Below are 18,919 nucleotides of genomic sequence, written 5' to 3'. Positions count from 1 at the left end.
TCACAGCACACGAGGGAGAACAATCTCTGCAGTGCTGCTAGGAGGGAGGGGAACAATCGTTGTCACTGATGTGGGTGGAGGGGAGCCAGATATAGGATTCCCCAGAGCAAAGAAGAGAACGGGGACCAGTTTGCATCTGAGGCTCACAATCTCATTGCTGTCTGCTCTTGGGGCAGCAATGCTATGTGCTGCCCCTTATTCACGGTATGTGGCAAAAGCCCTTACTAAACATTTTGTTCTCAGATCTACAGATGTGGTTGTTTACATTGACTTTAATAGGAATTCTGAGCATCTACGGGAGGAAGCTGTCCCTTAATCTGTATATATCAATGTGTGCAAGAATCCACCTGGGTAGGAGTTAAAGTATATGCTGAATAATAGGCCAAAAGTCCTTACTCAGTGTTTACTCATTCTACAGGCAAAACATCCACTGACTTCTATGTGAATTTTACTTGAGTAAGGACTCTAGAATTTGATCCAATGTTTGCAAATAAAACCAGCCAACCCGATTGCCTAAACAGGACAGTGTCTGCACTCTGCTTTCTCTTTGAAGGCTATGATCAGCTTTAATTGCCAGCTGTCACCAGTTACCACATAGCTCTTTCTAACCAAGCACATTTATTCTTAAAGTGAAAGCATAACAGAGAAAACATATTAAAGACAATAAAACTTCCTATACTCATGCTGTACACCTACCAGAGGTCAACATTGCCTGTATTTTCTTTTTCTTTGCACGGAAGAAAATAAATTGAGTTGCAGCAAGCATCAACAAAGGCTTAGCCCACTCACAGCAATGAAAACATGTCTAACTCACTGGTCATAATGTACGCACAAAAGCTGCAAAACCAATCAACAGAGGAAAACATAAATGTATAGGAGAATCTTCTGTCACCTCTTATTCATGCATGACAAGAAAGCTGCTGAACAAAACAAATTATATACTCATTTCCACAATGCCTCAATGACTTAATGAAATAGAAAGTCTACAATGAAGGGGAAATTTCTTCAAACCTAAGACTTATAACAAAATGGGAATAAAAGCTGTGCAGAGAATACACCTTGATATTCCACATATTATACATTAAAAGTCTGCAAAGACAGAACAAGTATCATTGTATTCTATTTAAGATACAGTGATGCAGTGACACTGAAGTCAATGCAATTTGCAACAGTGTAAACTTGGTTTTTTTTGCCCATAACCTCTATTGTTGGCAGCTCCTAGTGGAATAATCAATTTAAAATCAATAGATGTATAATTTACACATGTGCACCTGCACGTACACACACTATGTATATAGTGCCTTTCGTTCTGAAGGATCACATAACACAACATAAACTACATACATATAGGCAGCCCATTACCACTGAAATGAAAATACCTCGAGGGAAACTGCCAGCTGGTAAACAGACAATTAATATATTGAAGAATAAGGGACATGGACGGTTAGGGGGAAATCCCCTACCCCTATTAAAATGACCATGGGATCATTAATATCCAGGCAGAGCAGACAAGACCTAGGTGTAAGTTCTTATTCAAGAGCTTTGCACACAGTAAGCTCACTGGAAATCAACTTGTCTGCCTCAGAAGGAGACTGCTAGAGACAGAGCATGGTCAGCCTTGCCAGGTAACAAACTACAATTAACGAGCTGAGAACATTGACGAATATGCAACAGACTTTCAATATATTATATATTGACATGAATGCTCATTTCTCTTCCTAGTCCAGGTTTCCATTGCATCACCTTGGTCATTCAGTATCTCAATATCGTTCCCATTTTTAATAGCCCGGGTCACACAGCTGTTCATTTACTTAAAGTTTTTCTAATCCATAATGTTTGTATTTCAAATAATCATATTTATATCGCACACATCAGTATGGCTCTAGCACCAGCTAGGTGTAACCACAGCTGTGTAGAAGGATGAGGATATTAGGGATGCAAACAACTGTCACCACACCCATCCCAATTACATTTGCAGCTGCCTCTGTGTCTTATAGCAATTTGTTCTCCTGGAGTGCATCCCTTAGAGCATTCCACAAGATTACTTTCACCATACAGAAAGATCATTTATTGAGAAAGTGGTTAGCAGCTCTGTCAGGAAGACATGCAAGGCTAGAGCTAGCGATGCACAGTCCTCACAAGGGTTTGGTTTGGATGAGCATCCAAGAGTTTGGATGCTCTTCTGAATGGTATGACCATGTTGGGTCCATAAAAGGCAATCTTTATGCCACACACACAAAAAAAGTGTTCTTAGCAAGATTTGTGTGGTTTTACATTCTTGTTGTGGCCCCACCATCCCAAGGTAGAACTGAGTTGTTTGTTTTACATTATTTAGGCATAAAATTAGTTATCTTATTAAAGCCAAATCAATGTGCATAAAAAAGCTCAGCAACACATACATCTAAAACTTTAGACTCGTGCAAAACTAGGGCTATGCTATCCTTCAGAGGAATAAAAGGACAAAAGTCCTCAGTGTCCCAAATCCATAACATGCTCTCAAGGGCTGTTTGCATTGGGACCTTCATAGAGACAGATATATTGTTATATCTGTCTACCTAGCGATCTGCTGAGATTCTGTTGGTATACCAATAAAGGGCAGAATGACACTTTTACCTGAACTGGACTTCAGTTAGTGTCAGGACAGTAAATCCAAAATAATGACACAATAGCCAAAACACACCAGTTTGGGATAGAGTCAAAGGTGAAAATGGCATGCAACCAGCTCAAGGCTGTATTTGGAGTATGGAAGCATCCAGCCAAGGTCTTCCTCACTGCAATCAGGAAAATGTTCCTTTGGGCAGCTTACCTGAGAGAGACTTATCTAGAGAGACGGTGAGCCAGATCCTCAGCTGGTCAATGGAGCTATGCCAACTTACCCCACCCAGAGATTTGGCCCTTCAATTCCTCTCATAGGGAAAAGGACAGTGTTATTTCTGTGAAATTCAAGGTGGCATCATTCAGATATTCTTGTTACCAGAACAGACACTCTCTCCAGTTTTTCTAGTAACAGGCAATGCATGTGATACTCATACCCAAAGAATTCAAAATTCCAGTTTTAACACTGATCCCCACCACATTCAAATATGTTGGTTTCATTTTCCACCCACCTGAGTTCTTTGCTTCCATCTGCATTTAGGGTGACCAGACAGCAAATGTGAAAAATCGGGACGGGGGTGGGGGGGTAATAGGAGCCTATATAAGAAAATGACCCAAAAATCGGGACTGTCCCTATAAAATCAGGACATCTGGTCACCCTATCTGCATTTCATAACAAGACATGACATCAGAGTTATTTTTGAAGCTGTCCCACACTACGAAGTCTTACTGTCATGCCTCTTCTGTTCTCACTCCTGGTTTTTGTGAATGCTGTAGCAAATCAAGATAAAAACTAAGCAGAAATGGGGAAACACATTAAAATCACATGTGCATGTGCAAGAGGCTACACTGTGACCAGTCAAAACCCCTGCTCCCAAAAACATTAGAAAAGTAACCAGAAAGATAAAACTGCACTAAGATTTCCTAAAGAAGCCACCTGAAAACCAAATTGACAGTTTTAAGGAACTGTCACTGTTTGCAGATTTATAAATCATGTTTTTTTTAAAAAAGCAGATTTATTACTCTGATTTAAAGGAATTATTTTAAGTGTGCATCTCAGAATGGGTGTTGTCCTGCCTCCTTACCACTTACATTCATTCTTCTGTAAGCATCACCTGTAAGATATATCCTGACACATTTGCTTGGCCTGCCAGAATAGACATTATTGCTTGGGATTACTTTCTGCCTTCCATCTAGAAGTGGGATGTATCATTCAGGTCAATTTTCTCAGCCTCTGCAGGGCAAAGAAACCCAAAGTTGTCTTGAAAAGTATATCTCCCAGTCAGCACAGCTGTGCAGGGCTCTGTCTCCTTATCACCAACTTGATTCGAGATCAGCGATGACAGTAATTACTGCACAAGAGCTAAATAGGCTCTGCATGATCGTTTTCAGGAAAGGCTAGTGCCCAGTCCTTCAGTTGCTGCAGTGTTCTCCTAAAACATCCTACATTTAAAGGGTTTGTCATTGTCAAGATTTCAGGGAACTGATTTAATATCGTCTCTGTCATAACTAAACTCTTGTTTCCTAGGGTAGCTTTAAAGTCTGGGCTATTTGAGCAATACCGTAATCCATCAGAAGGGGATATAAACAATGAAGGGGATACCAGGTGTAATGGGGTGAATGTATCAGAAGTTCTTAACCTGCAGTGTTAGGTTCATGATGAAGAGTTTTTTGTCTGCTCCTTCACACCATCAGTCAGATTCTACGGGCAACAACTGATTTCTATTACTAACTTCAAATTGATCAGGAATTATTAGTTATCACTGACTAATACTGTGACTGTTTGAACAAATAGATATTCTGGGTTACTTATATCATCTGCAGCTGTAGGAAAGCATGCCCTGTGCTTCACTTTGCCTCAGGGCTCCTTTGGCTTTGCATAGCAGGAATATTTTGCTTGAGAGTGTTACATTTTAAGGGAGCTGCTATAGAGGTTGAGATTTAAAAAGGGATAATGGAAGTTGTTGGTGGTAAGTATATAGTGTCAGCTGGCACTAATGCTGCAGGAGAGGAATAGCTGTTATAGGGAACAGAGTTCCTATGTATCATCTTGCTTGTTCTGGCAACCAATGACTATACAGGAAAAAGAATTGTCTATATCAGTGTGATGGTGTGAGCATTGTCTAGGTCTGTGATTTTAATTCCTACATTTATGTTTCTTGCTCCACTAAAATCACTCTTCACCTGAGATGTTGCATGTGATCATCCCTTTTTCCAAACCTGAATCATCAGCTCCAATAAAGGTTTATCTTAACCTTAGTAAACCTAACTTAACATAAAGAATATGGCAGTGGGTTTTTAGTTCTGATAACAGTGCCCTGCATTGCCAGCAATTTGTCTCATATCAGACTCTTTATAGGATTTGATAACCTCACTGTGTGGTTTCTGTGCTTCTGCTCTCACAGAAGAGCATGAGAGTTTTCCTATTGATGTCAGTGGGAGCAGGATCAAGCCCAAAGTCTTACTTATTGATTGCCATTTGTCCTGTGTTCAGGATAGTGTTATAATACAGGATGTTTTCCTCTAATAGCAATATATCCTTTTTGATTAAAATGAACGAGAAACAGAATGCAGAGTTTCTTCTGACAATCACATTCAGGAGCTTGCACATCTAGGATGGCAATTGTAAAGTAAAGGCTGGTTCCTAATGCAGATGTAAAGCCAATAAACCCCATTGTCTGTGGGTCAGTGTGTTAGACATTTTGTAAGAAAAAAGAAAAACTGAGTCTTTTCAAAGTCATATTAGTGCCCAAGAGGATCAGGATAATTCAGTTTGCTCCCTAGTGTCTGATCATTTATTTAGTTTCCCTATGAGATGCTGTAACTTTTTTGCTTGCTATTTTGAAAATGGCGCTCTTCCACAGAGGCTTAGGGGTGGGACTAAAAAAGATCAAAACTAGTTAAAATTAATAAATGTTGAATTCTGCCTAATGAGTATGAAAATGGAATTCTAGTTCAGGGTATGGCTATACTACCCACCGGATCGTTGGGCAGCGATCAATCCAGCTGGGGTCGATTTATCGCATCTAGTCTAGACGTGATAAATGAACCCCTGAGTGCTCTCCCGTCAACTCCTGTACTCCACCGCTGCAAGAGGCACAGGCAGAGTCGACGGGGGAGTGGCAGCAGTCGACTCACCGCAGTGAAGACACCACAGTGAGTAGGTCTAAGTACGTCAACTTCAGCTATATTATTCACAGAGCTGAAGTTGCATAACTTAGATTGATCCCCCTTCTCCCCCCCCCCCCCCCCCCAGTGTAGACCAGGCATAAGAAAGTTAAGGGAGGAAAAGTGAGGCAGAAGCGTCAATGGAAGGGGAAAAAAGGAAAGAAAGTTATCTTCATTTACATACAGACTCCTTGTGAGATTGCTATCAAGGAGAGAGAGAGAGAGGGAGGGAGAGCACACACATGAACATAAAGTTAGAAGGGCGCTAGCCCTTCAAAATATATTTGGCCCTGAACTTTCAGCCTTTACTCAAATCAAACTCCCACTGACTTAATTTACACCTGAACTCCCTTGGATTCCAGCTGTTGCCTACATAAGGAGTGGAAGGTCTGGCAGGAGGGAAAAAACCAACCTGAGAGCTTATTGTTGTATTCTCATTGAAAAGTAAGGAAATAGTTATCAATTAATTTTTAAGGAAACCAAAGGTGGTATGTATTGGAATAAAACGTGGACAAATATGGTTATCACCACATAACAGCTATGACAAGTAACCTAACCTAGAAACTACCTGCTAGAGTGTGATTCTTGGGATAAGGTGAGAAGAAAAAGTAGTTAGTAAATTGAATCATGGAGCATTCACTTTTGACAAAGCCCTGCTTAAATGCTTTCTACAATGCTTTTAGTTACCACCCTCTTTCATGGCTATTTTTTTGGGGGGGTGGGGGGGAGGAGGATCTTCAAGATCCTGTGATGTCTAGAAATTGCACGGTGTGACTGCCTGCCGGGGTTCCCAGAATGTGATCCACTGTGACCCTCTCAGCTTCAGCAACACTCCATCTTGTCTGCCTTGCCAGCAAACTCTTCAAGACTCTGCCAGTCCAAACCATGCCTAGCAAGTAACAATCAGTGAACTCCAGTGCATCAGTGAATCCTTCTCTGCTGTGCTCAGCCCCTCTTTGGGCTGGTCCACACTAACCCCCCAGTTCGAACTAAGATACGCAACTTCAGCTACGTGAATAAGGTACCTGAAGTCGAAGTACCTTAGTTCGAACTACAAGGTACTTACCGCGGATCCACACGCGGCAGGCAGGCTCCCCCGTCGACTCCGTTTACTCCTCTCACGGAGCAGGAGTACCGGCGTCGACGGCGAGCACTTCCGGGATCAATTGATCGCGTCTAGACAAGACGTGATAAATCGATCCCAGAAGATCGATTGCTTACCGTCGAACCTGGAGGTAAGTATAGATGTACCCTTTCTGTAAAACCCACAAAACCTTATCAAGTTCACTGCTCCTTTAAAGTGACAATACGCAGCAGCTTATTAACATAACTGGGGTTGACAAACCCTCCACTTCAGTCAAAGCCCTGAGTTGGTTTATGGTAAAAGTAAAACAAGTTTATTAACAAAAGGACATAGGTTTAAGTGATACCAAGAATAAGAAATAAGGATAGAAATGGTTACAAACAAACAAAAGTAAAAATACCCTTCTAAGAATAAAACTCGTCTTAACAAACTAGTCTTTTGTTCAAAGCAGTTTTTCCCACCATAGTCTTTCTTCCAGTCTTACTGGCGAGACTTTTTGCCAGGACCCAACATACAGAGCACGAAATGCTTGGTTTCTTGGACTCCTTAGGTGAAGGATAATTCACAGGTTCACCCTGGCCCATTCTTCATAGTTTAGTAAACCTTTGGCCTGGTCTACACTAACCCCCCAATTCAAACAAAGATACGCAACTTCAACTACGTGAATAACGTAGCTGAAGTCGACGTACCTTAGTTCGAATTTACCGCGGTCCAGACGCGGCAGGCAGGCTCCCCCGTCGACTCCGCGTACTCCTCGCGCCAAGCAGGATTACCGGAGTCGACAGGGAGCACTTCTGGGTTCGATTTATCACGTCCAGACAAGACGCGATAAATCGAACCCAGAAGTTCGATTGCCTGCCGCCGAACCAGCGCGTAAGTATAGACAAGCCCTTTGAAATGTTTTCCTCTGAACCATGTCCCTGGATAAAGTACCTTTCCCCTGCTGGGTGTAGATGCCAGACTATCTGGTGTAAATTCTATGTTGATTCCTCTCCTACTGGTGATTTTTACAATATAAATGATCTTCCTGCAATCTCCAATACCCATTGTCTTTGGCCACCCCTGGTTTCATTTACATAGGAGAGAGACTCAAGCGGGCAGAACCACAGTCCTTTGTCTAGAGAGGGGTAATTTATGCCCTGCCTGCCACATATTTTAAGAACGTAGTTTTCAGCACATATTTGTACTTTTCCATACATCCTCCGTATATGCACCACACAATAATATTAAGGGCCAGCATATTACCAGTTTGCATTTGATACCTTGCATGACATCTTTTAGATACAGCTTCTGACAACAGTGAATTAGGTACACTGGACTAGTCAGGCCAGCTGAAACTCACTGCTGGACACCAGCAAGCCTCTTGCCTTCTGGCATAGGGATGCTCTTAGGGTCACACGATTACAAACGATCTAACTTTTATAGATGGCCCCCAAACCAAACCCTGGATCTCACTGCTGTAAACTTTGGAGGAAGAGTGTAGTGTCATGGAATCAAAAATAAAGATTTTGCTGCGTGACCCTCTCTTTGTAGCAAGCTAAACGCCACCAAATTAGGGGTGTGTGAAACCCGGAGTCAGATTTTGAGCTCCTCTCTACTAAATTCTAAACCTCTAAAATATTTTATAATTAGATTAATAAGTGACTTAATTATAATACAGTACAAGAACTTAGGTTACAAGACTGCTACAGGAGAGACATGAAGCAAACAAAACACACACACACACCAAAGGAAGTTTTTGTTGTCACTGCATCCTGAACTCATCCTGGTTATGACTACCAGTTGCAACATCTGTTGGTATTTTACCAAGAATGCTGACTCATTGTTAGCCCTACCTCTTGACTTTCCCCTCCCTCTCAAAATGACCCTGGACCATGACTGTAGTACAAGACAGAAAGGGTGGAGGGAAATGGAAAGAGAAGAGCAACAGTTTAAGAGCTTGGTCCCTGGAAGTCCCTACCGCTTTGAATTTTACCCAGCCAGCAGGTAACCTTGATTCACCTGAGAGCAGATCCCTGTGCTAAAAGATCTGTGCCCTTGGCACAGAGTAATATCAAAGGCTAGGATGCAACTGAGATCAGTGCAGAAGCACAAAGAGAAGACTACTAGTATGGCTGCATCTGCAGACAAGTGTAAGAAATGGAACAAGTGGCTAGGTAAGAAGAGCCATTGAAGCAGTGTGCCCAGTTTAGCATCCCAGAGACATAGGTAGCATTAGCTTCCCAAACAATCAGAAAATACCAGAGGCAGGCCTGAGAGGAACAGATGGATGTTATCCTTCTATTGCATGATGCATTACTGTGTTTTGGACACTATTTTCTTATAAACAGTTGCAATATTCTTGCTGGGAGGGTTTTTCCATGACTTCATCCTCAACCAGAGACAGTAAAGATTCCTGTTCTTTGCACCAATTTGAGTGGTTTATTTGTAACCCATTAGATGGCAAGGCGGTTGCACAGGATGTGCCAAAGCACTTACATTCCATTTTGTGGTATAGCATCATTTGCACAAGGTCTCAAAGCATGTTGCTCAGCATATGACCCCAGCATTAATATCTAAATCAAACACAGCATTTGCAAAATTCTGTGTGGTAGCAGTAGTTTGAAATGCCATGTGATTTAGAGGTTCTAGAGCTCAGCTGAAAAAATACAGAAAAGTAGGAGTTGTGGGGAAAAAAGGTCAAAATTATACAGTTTATCCTGACTGGCAGCAAGCTAAAGATGTGTCTTTATCACATGCACACATTTAGTGAAAAACTAAATATTTGAACTTGTTCTGCAACAATTTTGCCATATTTCAAAACAGATGGGAATACAGCCTTATCTTGTCTTTGCCTTGATTGATAAAATACTAAAAAGTTTTCCTGAAATTGTCTGAAGTTAGTCTATTCTCTTCAAGTCCTTTCTGAACCAGATGAATGTCTGAGAACATGTTTTCCAATCAAGAGGTGAAAGCTTTAACAAGAATTTGGCATTCAACAGTAATAAGTGGTACTGGTCTGTCTGCAGCTGCCACAGAAGATTTCTTGTTTGCTTTTTCAAGAATCATCGTAATTAATGCCTCTCTCATTTCTCCGTTGAGGCAGCTCTTACTGAAGGCTCCTTGAAAGATTTTTTGCACAATGGAGCTCAGCAAATTTTAAAAGGATTTATAGAAGATAGCAAGCCCCAGAGTTTAAGACTTTCACATCCAAATTACTTTTTGTTTTTAATTACAACAACTTAACCTTACAAAATGATGTAAATACTGAAGTAAAGTCTGTCTGAATACGTACCATCAACCATGCTCCTTATTTAATATGTAACTGCAGGTATCTGTGATCCCATGTGCATGAATGGAGGGAAATGTGTAAGCCCAGATGTCTGTGACTGCCCATCTGGTTGGAAGGGCAAGTGGTGTAATAAACGTAAGTATCTCTGCCTCCCATCAAACACAATATTGTGTAGTACTTAGGCCAGTCAGAATGAATTGTAATCATTTTTAATATTAGAAAACAATATAGTGAATAGATCTTGTTTTGCTACTTCAGCATTTTACAAAGAAAAACAGTTTTATGTAAAGGTAATACAAAATGACATAAATATTTGATATTTACTAAAAAAGAAAGGTGAGGGGAACCAAGGTTCTATCTCATGCAGCTGTCTGTTATGCATATTTTTATGGAAACTCATTTTTATGGTATTAAACTTGAAGTATTGATTTTAGGTCATAGCAGTTACACATATTTTGTTATATTTTACAGAGAAATGTCATATATTTCAAAATACAGGACTATTTAAAGCCTGTAGTAAAGCCTTCCAAACTGATATACTTTCAAGGTCATCAGATGCATTGCAGTGCATAATTCTGAGGCTGATGTATTCTTACACTAAGCCTACCACATCTCACCGCGGTTTACATAAAAATGCAATTAAAAAAATCACCTTATCTTAAAATGTTTCAGGGAATATTTTCTCTTACATAGTTATTCATTACCATGATGTTGGCGGATAAGCTGAATAAATTTAAGATCAAGATGACACACTGTATGGGAGATGGATTAATGTATTGCCTTTTTCACCCTAGGAGTACTGGTGATGGATAAGGCTTGGGAATCAGCACAATGTTAATTTCAGAGCTGTTCCTAAAGTATAATATTGATCATTTCTTCTCAGTGTATACATATATACATACACATACACACAGAGAATTATAATGTTTTATATATACTATATATACACACACATACATATAAAATAATCCTAGTGACAAACATCACTTAAGCTGTATTGTGATGTAAATGAACATCACACCCTATTTATTTATAACATCTGATATGGGTGTACCATATATCATACAGAAAGGAGTACTTTAATTTGTTGGTGCCAGGGTACTTGACCTAGTTCTTGGTCCTAGTTCACTTTGAGAGAGCTCTATCTGGGGGAGGTAATAGCATAGAAATTCAAAATGCTAATTACCTTGTGAAGAAGACTCATTACATTCTTTGAGATTCCACCATTTTGAAAATAACTATGTGAAGCAATTGCCAGCACGTTACCCTCTAAAACAGCTCATGCACATGAGTACATTCATGGATCTTCTCATTTGCCCGCTTTTCATGTTGCTCTTTTCAGCTGTTTGTCTGCAGAAGTGTCTGAATGGTGGAGAATGTATAGGCCCCAGTGTCTGTGCATGCTCTGAAGGATGGATTGGAATGCTGTGCCAGACTCGTAAGTGCTTCTTCAATTAAAACCCTATGATAGCTATCCTTATAAACTGCATATATTTTCCATATATGCAGTGCAGTTGTACCTGTGTCAGTCCCAGGATATTCGAGACACAAGGTGGGTGAGGTAATATGTTTGATTGGACCAACTTCTATTGGGGAGAGAGACAAGCTTTTGAGCCACACAGAGCTCTTCTTCAGATCTATGTAAGTTCATCTCTCTCACCTACAGAAGTTGGTCCAATCAAAGATATTACCTCACCTGCCTTGTCTCTCTTATATCCTCCATGATATTTATGTGACTTGAAAAACATGATAATATATTTAGGATTTAATTCTGCCTCCCTTACTCTCAATGAGTAGTCCCTTATTCCACGTGTAGAACAATTATTTTCAGTGGGACTACTTGACTCAATTTAAGGGCTTGTGTATATGGTAGAGTAATGCAGCCTACAGAAGTGTGATTTCTAAAGAGCACTAACGTGTTGCATGTTAATTGATCGATGCAGACATTTCTGGTACACACTAGAGGTTCTCTAGTGCACTTTAACATAATACTGTTTGAAACAACATTATTGTAGTGCACACCGGCAGGGTCTACATGCAATTATGATATAAACACATGAGTGTGCTTTAGAAATCATACCCCCATAGGCTGAATTATCCCACCATGTGGACAAGCCCTGAATAGGGGAGATAGAATTAAGCCTTCATTTACTTGAATAGATACTATTTAAAAAGGTAAGAAAATCTTGACATTTCCAAAATGCCAACATGAATACTTTTAAAACAACCCCTTAACTATATTTGTAACGCAAATGCTGCAGCACTGTGCAAACCAGCACACCAGCAGAGTTTCCATGTGCAAAGGGACTGAACAGTGTGGCCCAAGAGGAAAAACGTTGGTTATTTTGAATGTGTCCCTTGGATTCATGTATGTTGCTAACATCACAATGGAAAGGCAGTAAACATTTGGGGATATAAGTAAAGTGTCACACCTTCTCTCCTTTTCCACTGGTAGTGCATAATTATGTCTTGCAATCTTTCTGGCCCAGTTACATCTCATCAGTTGCATAATTGTCTCTGAGCCCAACATATATTAGTTCACATTTGTTAATGTTTTAAATTATTTACTAGTCAATGACTTATACCTAGTCCAGTTCATCCCTCCCCCCATCACCACCACCAAAGGCAGGTTCTTCACTTGGAAAGACTATCAAGACTCAAAAAGAAGAACAGGAGTACTTGTGGCACCTTAGAGACTAACAAATTTATTAGAGCATAAGCTTTCGTGGACTACAGCCCACTTCTTCGGATGCATATAACATTTTTGCGGATACAGACTAACACGGCTGCTACTCTGAAACCTATCAAGACTCAATATTTGTAGCAGTTTCTGCTGCTTTACATGGGTATCCATTTTGCAGAGTCTAGGCACGTTTCTGTTTATTTAGTCAGGCCTTTTGAATCAGTGCCAAACCTGTTTGTTTGACATTCACTCTGTTTTTACTATTTCTTCCAATGTTTTCACTGCACTGGACAATTTAATCAGCTTTTTGTCCAAAAACAACTGGCTGAAACTTCTAGGTCTCACAGCAAATCTGAATAATCACTGAGTATGGAATTTTGCTATTAAAAAAAAAGACTAGAGTGGGAGAGCAGATGTTTGGGTCTTAGAGTGTTGCTCTGAATATTCAGTGGTGCAGCAAAGACGAGGCAGTGGAACCATAAGTCATATTCCTTACAGATGTTAAGTATATATAAAAAAGTTTTTCCCATGGAAATAATCCAATAAAGTACATCTGGATTTTTGCATTTTGAACACAGTTTTCTTCACTAATATCCAGGAGTCTATACAAAATTATGTACATACCCAAGTGTTATGAGCTTCCTGAGGCAGCTCACCTATAGGACTGCCCACTCTGGTGGCTGCTGGCACTGACAGGCAGATTACTAATGGTGGTACTGAGGTCTAGGTCCAGTCTGGTTACCACTTGGTCCTTTGTTATTACACTAGTGTTACTCTAGCCTGCTCCCTATCACCAATCAGCCCACACACATGCTAGGCCAAATCCATCTGTGGTGTGACTCTGTTGAAACTAATTAAATAATATCAAGGATGCATTTGGCTCTCTATAGCCTCTCCTACACAAAACTGCTTTGATCAAGCCTTTCAAACTCAAACCTGCAAGCTTTCTAAATGGCCTGCTTCACCCTTGTATATTTTTCTGCTTAGACACACAGGGTTAAATCCTGCTCTTATTGATAGCAAAATTTCAGTGGATCCACTCCATACTTGCACCACTGTAAGCAAGCACAGATTTTCACCCACAGCCTTAAAAGGCAGAGTAACATTTTCACAGTGTACTGTAAGATAGTTAGTAGCCAGCAGACATACAAGAGCACATTTTTGTAAGTTAGTATCACTACATGTTTCCAAACAATTTCAGCTTTATGAAAGACAATTTCCACTCCCCAAGTCACAATCCAGATCACTTTTACTGGCAACTATCAGCCTGTTTGTTTTACCTTTACTCCACTGGACATAAATTTAATTTCTTGGATTGACCAGCTAAGCTTCAGTCTGAATTCAGCATTGAGTAAGTCAGTCTGCCACCCCCAGAGATGAAAATACAAAGCCAGGAGTCATCCATATACAGAAGAACTACAGCCCATATTTCTCCATAAACCTAATGGCCTCATCCACCTGTGGTACCAGAGGGAATGACATCATAGAACCTCACATATGATAGGGAGGCTTCAATGAGCAGTTATCCCCTGGGATTTCTCAGAAAGAATGACTCCACTCCATGACAATTCCACCTAGTAACTAACAACACTTCATGGTCAATGGTAGTGAAGGGCAGCTGACAAATCTAGAAGAATCACCAGGGCCATCAGATTTTACTCTATCGCTGGAAAAAAATCATTGACCAACATGACCAGTGTGTTGTCTGTATCTCAGAGAGGCCTAAAGCCAAATCGACGGTGGTCAAGGAGAGCTTTAGGATCCAGATGTAGCTACCATGCTATGGAGCTCTCGGTTTCCTCAAACTCGGACATTTAAGATATAGAGTTCTTCAGCTTTAGGGCTAATAATAAAATAAAATCTATAATGACACAAACTCCCCCTGCTGGCTTTTGCCTGACAAGGTGAACATGGATCTATATTACAAGCTGCACCTGCATTTCAATAAGCACCACTAGCTGAAACACAACTGACGAGGTTCTGTGTTTATCCTCCCCAGTCTCAGTTCTTCTGCATTGAAGATTATTAGCTCAGTGTAAATATGAATGATTTCTCTCTGCAAAGTATATTGAAAATGCTTCACAGAGAGCAACACTTGACTCTGCAACCAGATGTAAACCTCACAGATTAATCATGTTGTACATCACGTGGATCAGTTGGGCTGATTGCCTCTTTTGAGATGCTGTGATACAAAGAAACCTTCCTTCGCTACTTGTGCAATTAATAGCATAGAATTTAGAAACTTTTGAAGCTGTAGTGTGTTAAACTCAGAATCAGACTTCTGTGACCAGTGTGCTAGCACCTTCCTGCCACCTGTCACTGGCTATCAGCATATTATCAAAACTGACAAGGATAAAGCCTGGATGAGAACATTTAGGAGACATTGTTTCAATAGTCATGGATAGAGCACAATAGCCCCATTCTACTAGGCTTTAAATAAAGAGGTTGGTTGGCAGACCAGTGTACTTCCCCATTCATCTGTAACTGAAGAGAATAGCTTCTGAGGAAGGATCAATAAAATAGGTTTTTCACTCCAGCAAATAAGGTCTATGGTGGTTTACACATTGTCCTGTATATACAGTGTGATCTTGATGGTATGAGGATTAATGATCAGATTTCACACCTTATTGCAAATGCAGGAAAATGATCTTACAAAAGAGTGAAATGTTATTCATAGTTAAGGCTGAATTTACCCTGTCTCCTGCCCCTGACTTTTGATTACATCAGTACAAGGGTTCAAAAAATTCGATAACAAACTTTTATATATATATATGACACATCACTGAGGCTGTGGCAGTTTCCATGGTAGCAGAGTTTCCTACCAATTTTGTTTAAATTTGAAGCCCCTACTAACCTCCCTCTACCTGGTTCCTCCCTGCACTCTCCTTTGTGTACATGTGCGCAAACACACACCCCTCTCTTCAAGCCATTATGGGATTGTCAAACCAAAACAGCAAAGACTCAAATCCTATAATTTAACCTGCTCTTGCAAATATACGCCCGAATGGAACCCTAAGGAAGTCAGTGGAGTTCCACATAGGCATAGCAGTCTGTCAGTGTGGAACAGATTGTGGGATTGGGGTATAATTCCAATAAATTATAAAGTAGAAGGTTACACTCATGAAAGATCCTCATTGTTAAAATTCATGCTGGTTATCTGCAGTTCTAACATTATTGAACACATACTGGTGTCTCATTTGCCCTTCAGAATATCTTCTCTTTATTTGCATGTTATAAGTGTCAAGCTGATAGCCTTATAATTTCCTGAGCATTCTTGTTCTTTCCCTTTCTCTGAATAGTGTCTCAGACATGCTTGCCTCCAGATTTTCTCTGTAACCCTTTCAGTCCTTTAAAAAAAAAAAAAAGATTCTCAACAAAGATTGTCATTTGCATGCAAATTATGGCTATGTTCTTTTAACACTCAGGGATAAATCCCTTATTGTAGTGGGCATTTATTGATTATAATTTTAACATAAGCTTGTCTTATTAAACGACTTTCCTTGCTGAGTCTGTACAGGATAATGCATACATAGCCTATGTCATTTTTAGTATTTAGTGGCTTAGAGTCCCTTGTAAATACATTTATGAAATATTCATTTGGACTTCAGCTATGTTATTATCCTCTCTGATTTCAATTCCAATTGTCTTCTGAATGTTCTAAAAACTTTTCCCCTGATAACTGAGCTCTTCTTTTTCACAGTACTGGGAGTTGGGGGGGCAGTTTCCATTTCAGAAAATGTTTTTCTAGTTTTTCCTTTTTGGCATCATCTGAGACTCAGAGAAGTTAGTCAGTGAAAGGCCTGCTAGATCATCTAATCCCTGCCCCTGCCCTTGTAGAATTGTTCACTAGGATACATCTCCTTGTGCTTTGTCTAGTCTGATTATACATATCCCAAGTGATGAGGTTTTGTCACTCCCCACTATTCCACAGCTTGTGTTACTAATCACATTACACCTAGTAACACCATAAATAGTTTCTCTCCCTGTGTAAGACAAAAACTCAGTGAGTGGTACTAAAGGGAGAGGGTAAGGAGTGCAAGGAACCTCTTGCCCTAATTAGTGTACTAACAAGGCAAGATACCAACTCTGTACTCCCCGGAGCACTGGCTGTGGAGCAGACATCCACTTCTGACACTCTTCACTCCCAAAGGTATACTGTCTGTGGTCTGGGGGCCTGGCCAGATCTGTGTGTGCTTATGCTATGCACTGTAACATATGGCATAGCAAAGAGCAGGTACTAAGGGTGAATGTACACTGCTCTCTTTTGAGGAAGGATGATTCCCCACCACACTATACTGTGTGGCTCTCACTTTAAGAGCAAGGGTTTGCCTTTGGTGTTTATATTTTTTGGTTTAAACATCTGTAGATTGCCAGCATGTCTTTCGTCATTCCACCAACCCCACACATCGTGCCTTAGCCAATCTATACAAATCTTTTAATCTTTCTTTATAAGACAAACCCACCAGCCCCCAACTACTTTAGTTGCTGTGACAATGCTATAAATTTGCCAATTTATTTCCAGTGGTAGACAGAAGGCAACAAGTTAAGGCATTGTTTAGAGAAGCATAAGGATGGGAACCATTATTCAGAAATGTCACCTATCTCCCCCACTGCCTACCAGAGCTGCTTATAACAACTCTCATTGTTTGCAAGTGCATATAATTTTATATCTAAGAATCTGGTATCATGAGCTCCAGAAGTTTCAACTGTGGCTTCAGGTCTGAACTAGCTTTATTCCATACAAATCAAATCCATTTATGCATACTTATATACCTAGGACAAACAAACAGTTTTCCATGAAAGCTTGAACATGCTCAGCACTTTTGAAAATCTCACGTGAATGACTAAATATGGATTTGTGGAGCCTAACTCTAAGTACTAATCTTTAAAACTCTTGGCACTAGACTCTCCAGAATAACATGTTGGAATTCCAGAAGTATTTACTTTGCCCTTTGACTTTGAGATAAATACACTTGATTTTCACAGTGTCCTGTGCTGTAAACTTTAGGATGAGATCTTAAAGTGCACTAACTCTGAGATTTGACTATAAAAAATGGAGTATCTCACTAAGCTACTATGATGAAGGGGATGGTATTACAACCTAGATAGAGGGATATTTTTATTTTACTTCTATTTGACAGTGTGTGGTTAATGACTTCCATAGGCCTCTGCCAGACAGAACCATGAAAATACACTTAAAAGTATCCACCAGTTGATTCAAAGCCATTCAGCTCCATTCCCAGTAACTGCTGTGCTAGGACAGAACATTTTGGCAATATTTGATAGAAAGTTTAACTCCTGAGATCTAATTAAAATAACAACATGACATGTGTGTTCTTCTTGGAGTGGTTTCTTATGAAGTGGTTGTTTTCTTCTTTCCTTGCCAAAACAATGTCATAGGAGCACAAGCTGCTAACTAGGATGAGAAACAGGCTAGAAATCAGGTAATTCTTACTTTAAACAAAGAGGAACAGATCGTTTTATTAGTTGAATATATTTAAATAGGTTGTACTATAAGTGAAGTGATGTGCACTTATAACTTAGTACCAACAATGCTTTTCTAATTTGACTTACATTTTAAACTTAGAATGGGTTGCAAGTAGTTGTTTCTGCAAGAGCAGGAAATTTGTCCTTAAGTCCTGGTTTCCAAAATTATACAGTATGCAATTCGCTAAATTGTACAATCCTGTTGTTTTTCCCCTTGTGATATCCTATCCCTGGGGATTGTATATTTTAAAAGATCCTTTTTTGACTTGAAATGGAAGAATGTTAAAGCTGCTATTTTTCCTTCTATTGGAACAAGAGAAAAATCATGTTTGGCACAAATTTGACCCCAACCATCACTGTCGGCAATGTATTCCAGATTTGAAAATTAGGTCTTACATTTATCCATTTCCCCACTGTGCTGTAATAATTGTTCCCTTGGCACGGACCTCTCTTCCCCCATCATTATTGTAGGATTAGAAGAAAAAGATGATGAGAAATGCAAAAGAAAATAAATGTGAAAAATCCTGCGATAAAGAATTCTTAATCCCAGAAGACATTTAGAAATCCCCCCTTCCTCCCACCAGAATTCAGAAGTTGGATCAAAATTCACTTTGTTACAGCCTGGGATCGG

At 39.9% G+C, this 18,919-nt stretch overlaps 1 protein-coding gene and 1 long non-coding RNA gene across 6 annotated transcripts in view; one reads left to right on the top strand and one right to left on the bottom strand.

The window, feature by feature from the left end:
- The window catches only part of LOC135974323 (uncharacterized), a 211,413-nt gene that overhangs the window by 62,930 nt on the left and 129,564 nt on the right, over nucleotides 1-18,919 (bottom strand). The gene's annotated exons all lie outside the window — the stretch shown is intronic.
- The window catches only part of LOC101938743 (von Willebrand factor D and EGF domain-containing protein-like), a 251,180-nt gene that overhangs the window by 222,686 nt on the left and 9,575 nt on the right, over nucleotides 1-18,919 (top strand). For all 5 annotated transcript variants that reach the window (XM_065561612.1, XM_024106535.3, XM_065561614.1 and 2 more), the window contains 2 exons: nucleotides 10,158-10,253; nucleotides 11,461-11,556. In XM_065561612.1, the coding sequence (XP_065417684.1) occupies nucleotides 10,158-10,253; nucleotides 11,461-11,556 (192 nt within the window). The remainder of the gene's footprint in view (nucleotides 1-10,157; nucleotides 10,254-11,460; nucleotides 11,557-18,919) is intronic.

The sequence above is a fragment of the Chrysemys picta genome, chromosome 11, assembly GCF_011386835.1.
Source record: "Chrysemys picta bellii isolate R12L10 chromosome 11, ASM1138683v2, whole genome shotgun sequence".
Taxonomy (NCBI): Eukaryota; Metazoa; Chordata; order Testudines; family Emydidae; genus Chrysemys; species Chrysemys picta.
Note: the sequence above shows the minus strand (reverse complement) of the source record. Positions and strands in the feature narration are given on the sequence as shown.